Below are 9,848 nucleotides of genomic sequence, written 5' to 3' on the forward strand. Positions count from 1 at the left end.
TTAAATGTTGCTGGCACATGCTGATTTGGTAGTTAGGATGAAAAAACAGGAGTTATTATTTCATAATTAAACTTCCAATTTGCTTAATACAAACTTACCATTCAGGTTGTCATCGCAGCCTTGTTCATCAATTGTACAGAAGAATGTTCTTTTATTGTCTCATGCATAGAACAAGAATAACAAAATATAATTCTAAGTCCCAAATCCTATGTCGATTTAAATTTTTTTAAAGATATTATGATCCCAGGATTTGGAGAAGCATAAGCAAGGAACTCCCCTTCATTTTCCAGTACAGCCATCTCCTTTTGCTCCAATATCAACCATGCTTCAATCCCACCATCTGATCCATCAACAAGAACCACAAAATTCTTATACATGGATTCTACCTCAGTACCACCTACCAAACTAGTCCAAATTGGTTTTCCCCAGCCAAAATCGACTTCATTTAATCCTATTTTGCACCAGCTGCTGAATTGGTAAGTATTTAAATCTTTGTTACTGCACTTTTCTCCCCAGTCTTCCAAAAACTTAATCAACATATCAAACCCTGCAGAACTAAGTAATTTTGGCACAAATTCATCCTTATTTTTTTCCTTAGCCAATCTTAGTATTTTCACTAATCTTCCGAATTTTACCTCCAAATCATCAATCTTATCATATTCTGCAACGATTGGAGAACCAATATTCCCAGCAGAATATTCTGGTAGAGGTGGCACCATTCTTCTTCGCAAATCTGCTGCATGAAATATTACTGATGGCTGTTGGAAACCCTTTACTACCTTTGCTGCAGCCATTGCATGCTTCCAGATGAAAGATGACACAACTTCAACACTTGTAGGATCCGGTACGCGTTTGCTGGAACCTTTCACTTTGAGATCAGATATTGCTGGAGCACTGAACACGAATCTTTTTCGTATACTTCTTCCATCTTTGAGTAAGGATCCCTTGACCACCACCGAGAAACCAAGCGGAACAGAGTCTTTAGGAGGGAAAAGCACTAGTGATTCATACCGAGGATAAGGATGACCTGGTGATTGATCATCTTGAGAACCTCTAGAAATTGCAGCCCAACATTTCAGGAAAACACTGATAGTTGTCATATCAATGACCATGTGAGAGAAACACGTGAAAATCGCAACCCCACCACATGAAAATGTGTTGAATTGAACAAAAACTTGGAAAGGACCATCTTCATGGAACTTTGAAGAGGTGCCAAGCTTGTGAAACTGCTGAAATTTTGGTAGATTTAGTAGCTCGTTGATGTTGCAATGAACATGGGCTGTGACAAATAGAGCTCCTTTATCATTGCATTCAATGGATGAATCATCCTTGTAGACGCCTGCAAGTGGATAATAGAGAGTTAAAGTTTGGGAAAGAGACATTTTCAGTTGATGTGTGACTTGATTGATCTTCAAATTTGTTTCTTTTCCTGGATAGAAGGAGATAAATCTCACAAGAAATCTACCACTAATTTGATCGAGAAAGGATCTTTTGAAGATTGTTAGGTGATCAGGTGTTGGGATAGATGGTTTTATTATCTCTTGGGAAATGATCTCTACTTCCATTTTTACATCCAATTATGGATATTACTTGGATGTTTTTGCTATACGACTAGGATTATCTATATAACTACGTTTTCTAGGAAAATTGCTCAATTAATTTTTTTTCACAAAAAAAAAAGATAACGAGAAAAAGAGAAGGGTAAATTACAAGTTACCCATTGGGATTTCGTGTTCTAATGCATAATCCTCTATTGTTTTATAACATCCATTTACCCTCCCCACCCACCCAGGGGTGATTTAATATAAAGTAAAAAATTGATGAAAAATGTCTCTGCTAACTATATTAGCTAAATTTCAATTATGTCCTTATTTAGATATTAAAGACAATAATCACTTTTTAAAAAATTAAGGGAAGATTAAGTGGACATTATTGAACCATACATAGTTGAATACAAAACAACATAGTAGTTAAGTGAATATTTCATATTTTAACATATTGCACATTTTATGCGTAACACAAATTTTTGAAATGATTTTGGGTCAATCACGATAACTGGAGGTGCTTAGCATTAATTTTTCACTTTAGATAAAATCATAGTGATGAACATGTAGATAAATTGTACCATATATGAGGGTGTTGTGTGGTAAAATACAATACCACAAGGTGGTAAATAGTAATTTACCCACAAAAAAAAGGAAAAAGCCAAGAATTGCAACCAAATAGACTAAAAGGTAAAAGCAATAAGTTTTGAGATATGAAAGAAACCAGAACGTGAGATATAACTTCAGTTTGTATAGAGCTTATATAGAATAGCGGATTGGTTCAACTCAAAAGTGGTAATGTTCTATGCTAAATACGAAGCACGTATGGGTTTACACTAAATTCATCTCAAAGAAAAAAAAAAGATTTAATAAAAATGCATTACTCTTATAGTGTAAGACAAAAATCCTATAACCCAGTATTGTTATGACAAAACCAGTCTCTGCATATAGTTTGAGGGGTAGATGGACGTTAAGGAATACTAGCCTTAGCATTGCTTTTTTATCTATTTAATTGGCTATGGGTTTAAATATAAAGTTTTGTCCTTTCCAAAGTTGTAAGTTCCCCACAGCTGTTCTAATATTCATGCACACTTGTATTACAATCTCAATGATTTCTTGGCTTGAAATTATTCATACAAAACCTTTTATATGGTTTTGAAATTTGAGTGCTCGAGGTTAAAACACAAAAAATGTGTACAATGATTGATGAGAGCGCCGGAAGATAATTATTTGCCACCTAACATCTAGAAGGAATCTAAGAGTGTGCTGCGTCCTATGGATAACCAAACAATTGAGCACCTATTCTTTATTTGTCCCTTTACCTCTGGAACCTGAGAACCAGTACAGAAGCTGCTGTTTTTTGAAACTATGGCTGGGGATTGAAATGAAGGGCTTAATTGGACTGATCAACAGTACCTATATTGGAAAAGCTGTTCTGAAGATTGTACGTAGAATTAAATTGCTGCTACAGTCTACCAAGTATGTAGGCATGAGAACTTGAAGGTGTTTAGAATTTTTTATATCCCTCTGAGTTTATCTATGGTAAGAATATTGTACAGGATGTTAGAAGACCTTGTACCTACACTACAGTGTAGAGATCCAGGTGTATACAAAGATCACAGCAATACTTGTGTATGGCTAGAGCTAGGAGTTTCTTTTTCTATGGGTCCACATATATTTGTTGTGTCAGAATTACATAGTGATAGTTGGTTCTTACAATTTGATTTTGGCATTATTGGCAAATTTGGGCCATATATCACCTCACACAGTTGTTCCTGACAACAGTGCCAACTCCTTATTTTGATAATTATCTACTGTATTTTTATATTGCACTTCTGTATGTGATTGCCTGATTGAGGTATTCCCCCTGCTTTGCGTACAATTACTCTGTCAACAACTATAAAAGATTAGCTTATAAAATAATATAGTTTGATCAAAGGGTTAAGCACACTTTGCTCAACTGAAGATATGGAGTAGTATCACCTCACCTCTTCCATCTTTTAAAATATACATTTCACCATCTCAAATTTACATCGTTAGTGCTTTTGAACTATTTCCACTTCAACATTTCACTTCCAAAATTACCCTCAGCCTCTTACTACCCAGCGCTCAAATTTTTGATCATTGGACTAATACCTTTCCGGCTAGTACATGTTCACCAAAAGGTGCAATAAAAAACAGAAGTCAAGCCAAATTTTTTGCACTCTAACTTCATCAAATGAGCCAAATCCTAAACTTTATGCAATCTAACTTCAACAAATGAATCACAGTAACTCTTCCTCGAATTGCTCAATTTCATCAAAGTACAAAGTGAAAACCCTATTTTGATGTTATTGCTACTTCACAGAATCACTTCAGTGCTTCTTAAATCACTTAATTTGTCCTCTTCGTCGACCGATTCAACCGTTTAATGAAGTGAAGATTCAGTGGGTATTTGGCAATTTTTTTTTTTGATTTCTCTGAAAGGGTTTCGGGGCTTTTTGAGATTTTCTTTGCCCTACTGATTATTGATTATTGACTATACATTTTTCACTCAGCAATAAGTTTTCTTTCTTTTTTTCTCTTCCCTAGTCATATGCCTTATTTTCCCTTCAACATAAGGCTACAATTGTACCTTCACTAACAAACCATGGCTATTTAAGTCATTCGAATACAATTTTTTTTAGGGTTAAATGCACCAAATCCCGTTTTTTTACCTCATTGGTAGAAACCCACACACACACACTTACACTCAGCAAACGCAGGAAGCATCGAGAAACCGGCCCAACAGAGCAATCTAAGGGGGACCCACAGAGAAACCCTATCCAGCCAATTGGTCACCAAATCCCGTTGAACTTTACTTTTAGTTGTGCTTTGTCCTCCTAAATTCATTAAATAAGCACCGTGTCCCCACCTATTTGATATTTTAAGATAAAACTACCCTTACTATTTTATGTTATTTCTTTTTTGTTTATTCATTTCCTTGTTTTTATTTTTCCACTACTTTCTTTTATTTTTTTCATTTTTCCTTTTTTACTAATTTCTTTTTTCACTTCTCACATGTCACTATTTTGTTTCACTTTCTTATTAGTATTACTAATTTATATGTTTATTGTAAAAATATTTTATTTATAATTTCATTCTTGTTTTATTTATTTACATTATTAGAAAATTTAAGACAAACTATATAGTATAAAAAATTGATATATGCTAGTTATAATGAAAATTTGCATATTACTTGTAAATTGAATGTTTAGGAAGATATTAGCAAACTAGAACTTTAAGTTACTTAATATTTAAAATTATATCCCAAAAAATAAAGTAATTAATAATTTTATTTACTTTTTTATGTATAGTTGATTAACTGCTACTGTTTCATTAACAACTAATTTATTCTAAACTCTAGACACATTGATTTAAGTAATGTATGAAATAGTTTATGCATAGAGATAATACATACTTTGTTATAGATTAGACTTTATGGTCATCACCTTTTTCAATAACAAAAACTAAATAAGCTAAAAATAAATAAACAATACGTTTAAGAAGATTAAAGTTAATATATAAATAATATAGCAAAGAGAATAAAATAGTTGATCACATGAGAGAAGGGATAAAAATTAAAAAAATAAATAAAATTGACAAGTAAAAAAGGGCAACAAAGGAGAGACAAGAAATAAAATAATAATTAATTTAAAAGGGGCAATTTTGCCCAAAAACATAAAGCAAGGGGTAAAGTGCCTATTTATTGAGTTGAGGGGGGAAGTGTAACTAGGGGTAAAGTTCAGGAGGGTTTAATGCTTTTAACCCTTTTCTTTATGATTTTAAACATTTTAACATTTGCCTAGTTAGGGGGTAAAGTATATTTTGGAAGTTGGGAGTGCTAAAGTATGACTAACTCATACCTTGATTAACCCTAAAATAAAGATAGGAAACCCATTATATATATATATATATATATATATATATATATATATCCTTATGCTATATAAGATTGAGTTTTGATCAAAGAATAGGTTGAATTTTAACTGCATAGGTGGGGGCTTTTTAGGAATGTGGTATGTCGTGTATAAGTTTAAAAGCTTTTTGTACAAGTTAAGGAAGCATGTATTTGGATATGTTTACTGAAATGACCCCATTTTAATACATTTAAAGTTGTCATTGATGAGCCATTTGGGTATTGATGGAATGTGTAATTAGTATGCAGTCGTTTTTGCATTTCGTACAACCCATAAATGCTTGTGCGTTGGTGTAATTACCAGAATATCCCTTAACTACCAATAATTTTCCTTTTCAGGTGCAGATAACCGTTTGAGATGTTGCTTTGTCTAAAACTTTTGAATGGTTGCCGAACTCTTATGAATGTTAATGGTTTGGTTGGAACCCATTTATCTATCATTTATAATCTGCATTTATGAGCCACAAACGTTGGTCAGTTTATCCCCTTTCAGCTTCAGGAGTTAAGTTTTCCCTTTTTGCTTTATCTACAACGATTGCCTCATCATTTTCTCTTCCTTCTAAGCCCAACTTTGAAATTACCTATTATTTCGTCATTAATTACACCTCAATTTAATTGCCAAACCGTTGGTATGTTAATGCCTAGACAGTTGATTATCAATTTCTTCCTATTTTCATTCTGGGATTGGGATAATTTTTCCTAACTTCATACTAATCAGCTCAGAATGCTCTTCAGTCGCAGCTACTCCTGGTGGTTCAGCGTGAGGTTAGATTCCACCCCCCTCCCCCGAATTTTTTAGTTCCTCCCTTAATTTTGTTAGTGTGTTCTTAGTACCTGCAATTAGCGATTCTTATCGCACTGCCTAGCTGCAAGATAACTTTTTTCGCATAGATTCGGTTGCCCTCTGTAATTTGTTTGGGTTGGTTATAATCTTATAGGTTTGGAGCAACAGTAAGAAAGAGCTCTCAGTGGGGATTCTGAAATAAGGTTAGCTTTCTGTGTGTGCTCTGCCTTTCTGCATTATCAACGACCTTCAATTTGACACAGTTTTATTGTAACGCTATGTGAATTGATTGATTGTATAGTTTATTGCTGATTTGGCTGTGAAGTGTTTACTTCACTTACTGCTAAATGTGTTACTTATTTTATATTGTATGAAAACAAATTTTTATGTTGTATTCCAATCCCGAAATTACTATAAAGTTAATGACAACTGACGGGTATTTTTTTGTATCAATGCAAGTTTAATTCCGATTTTACACCCGTTGGACTGCAAGTATACAGGTCGCAATTGTAGTACAAGATGTGTATCGGGTCGATCCCACGAGGAGCAATTCAAACAATTACTAAGCCCTTATTTTCTCTATTATTTAGACTAACAATTAATTTGAGCAGAGAAAATCTAATGCTGTAATCTACAAATCTGGTATATAAATCTAGTTTAACAGATGCTGAATGCAATTAGAGAAATTTCACTTAAGGAAGATTCTAGGGATGTAGATTCCACTTATGGCATAAACAACACAAATGAATGGATTTACTTCTTGCTATTATTCTTGCTTAACCAGAGATTCATTTCCAAAGTTTCCAAGTCTCATTTTCATGATGAAATGGCCTAAAGCAATATAGATTTCCCTATTTTCATGGTGAAATACTACTACTACTCTGTTTTATTTCATGAAATGCTAAGTAATCCACCTAAGTGTATCTCTATTTTCATGAACATACAACTCAAGCTCTACTCATGTGTTTCCATTGTTATTACCAATTCTCATTGAACAATAACAACTATAACCAACTATTGGTGATCAATCAATAGCAAGTAATCACAGCTACACAAGTAGACAAGTTAATACAAGATATAACAAGTGTAAATCACATTCAATTTATACTAATTAGCCATAAGTTTCATCTATTCCCTAGATGAAGAAAGTTAGCTACTCATGTATGATTCAACAATCAGAATCACAAGTTTATTGCTGCAAAACATCATACAGTACAAGTATAAGAAAGATAAAAGAAAGCTTAGCCAACTGAAGGTGAAGCTCTCTAATTCCTGCTATGCTCTTGCACAATCTGATTACAAGTGAAAAACTCCAAAGACAAAGTGCTTCTCCAAGAACTCCTAACTAGAGAGAAACTTAGATACAAGAAAGAAAACTAGCTACGTATGGTAATGCCAGGCTTCTCCCCTGCTTTCTGCATAAAATGTGGTCAAAATTCCATTCCTCTCACTTCATAATTTCCTCCACTCAGATTTTGTAAAAGAAGTCAAAGATATGATGTTTCCTTTTTGCCCACACTCATTTGGTCTTCTCTTTTGTTGCAGAAGCATGTGCCACCGATTTCTGTCCCTCAAAATAGCTGGAAAAGTTGTGAGAAAGGTAAAGAAAAACGGCTGTTGCACTTGCTGAGGAGAGAGACAGATCCGAGCCTCAGATCCGAGGGCTGAAAATGGATCCGAGCTCGGATCATGGGATCCGAGGACTTCCCATGATGGATCCGAGGTCGGATCGTCCTGACCTCGGATACACTCCGCCAGAAGTACAGACGAGGGGTCGGATCCCTCTTGTACACACGGATCCGACCTCGGATCCGTGTTGAGCATTTTTCCAGTTTTTCACTTCTTCCGTTTTTCTATATTTTTGCTCCCAATTTCTTGTGTACTTTGTCCTCTGGATGACCCTGACATTTCTTTCAACTTGTGCATGAATTTCATACATCAATTACCTTCACAATTTCACAAAATTAACGCATTAATCCACTCATTTATCAATTTCTGAACCCTTAAACAATATTTAAGCAATTATCACCAAAAGAGTTCAAATATGGCTTTAATCTTCTCAAAACATACCAAAAATTCATGCCAAATTCGTACAAAATGTACGTTAAATATTCACTTATCAAATTCCCCCATACTTGAATCATTGCTTGTCCTCAAGCAATTTTACACAAAACTTACTCCAAATTTTCAATAGAGATAGAGAAAACAATATGCGTACTCTTGTCAAATTTAATTCCTCAAAAACCTAGAAACCAATTATTATACCATTTCTCAGATTTCACTAAATACTCATAATATTCAATTAAATAAAAATAATTATGCCTAAATTATAACAAATTCAAATCAATCTCTCATTCTATCCTAATTCCACAAATAAGTAAATCACATAGTCAATTTTATGGCCTTCCTTATCCCAAAACTTAACAATTTAGAGGGATTTATTCGCATTTCATTTTATTTAAATAGTGAAAATGTCTTTTTACGCGAAAATCAATACTTTTAGGTGAAAATTCCCGGTTACTCAACATTTCACTTATTCAAATTGCTAAGCATACTCTTAATTCCAATACCTTTTTACGCGAATGTCGACATTTGTAAATGCCAACCCCCGGTTACTCAGTATGTGAATCATTGGAGTAGAAATTTTTTTTTTTTTTTCAACAATCACTTGTTCCCTCTAAGCATAATTAAAGGAAGAATTTGGCCTTGTCTTTGACTATATCAATCACTTACTTATAAAATTAAGTAAGAATGATAAATATCATTAATCTTGCGAAATTCTAAGCATAATTTTTCTTATTTAACCAAATATACTTTTTAAAATGTAAAAATCCTAATTGCATAATAATTCATTCCAAGCCAAATAAGAACTAAACTTTTCCAAAATACACATAGCATTTTATCCAATGGAAGAATTAGACACTTAAAACTTTAACATTTTGGCCATTTAATTGGAAGAATTGCAATGAAATATTGGAAAATGTTTTAGAAAAATTTCGACAGAGTTTCCCATAAAAATGGATGAAACTCCCTGCCAAATATCATTAATTTTCACAAAAATTATCCTCATGACAATCTCCACATATAATTCCAACATTTTTAAGCCATAAACAACTTAAATCATGCATTTCAAGATACAATCACCCATAAGATAAAAGAATCCCTCCCCCACACTTAAAATCTACAATGTCCTCATTGTAGAGAAAGGTAAAAGAAACTGAAACTTCCCTCAAATATGTGGTGATGCACTTTGAAGCCCTTAATCATCATGATCATTCATTTTCTGTTCAAACTGAGACAACAAAGGTACCAAACACCATAAGTAGCACCAAATGATTTAAATTAAAGAAAAATAAAAGCTACAAAGTTTGTCTTAACAAAAGAAAAGAAAAATAAAGAAATAAAAGGTCTAATGTGCTAAAAAGCATCATGGCTGCTGGGAACGAGGGTCTACTGCCTCCTCGGCTCCATGAGGACCCTGTGAGGTACCAATATGACCCTCCTCCTGATGAGGTGTCGGTGTAGGGGACCGTCGGATATGAAAATGATCCTCGATCGCACGAAGACGGCGATCATGTCGGTC

General features: G+C 33.8%; 1 protein-coding gene across 1 annotated transcript; it reads right to left on the bottom strand.

Moving 5' to 3' along the window:
- Positions 1–206: 206 nt before the first annotated feature.
- LOC113735582 (limonoid 7-O-acetyltransferse-like) lies at positions 207–1,382 on the bottom strand. Its single transcript, XM_027262578.1, has one exon. It carries the CDS (start codon positions 1,380–1,382, stop codon positions 207–209), a length of 1,176 nt encoding a protein of 391 aa, XP_027118379.1.
- Between the last annotated feature and the right edge of the window lie 8,466 nt (positions 1,383–9,848).

This window comes from Coffea arabica, chromosome 3c (assembly GCF_036785885.1).
Source record: "Coffea arabica cultivar ET-39 chromosome 3c, Coffea Arabica ET-39 HiFi, whole genome shotgun sequence".
Classification (NCBI taxonomy): domain Eukaryota; kingdom Viridiplantae; phylum Streptophyta; class Magnoliopsida; order Gentianales; family Rubiaceae; genus Coffea; species Coffea arabica.

What these genes read in the sequence shown, in the direction of transcription:
- LOC113735582 (XM_027262578.1), bottom strand. Translation starts at nt 1,382, where the DNA reads ATGTCTCTTTCCCAAACTTTAACTCTCTATTATCCACTTGCAGGCGTC.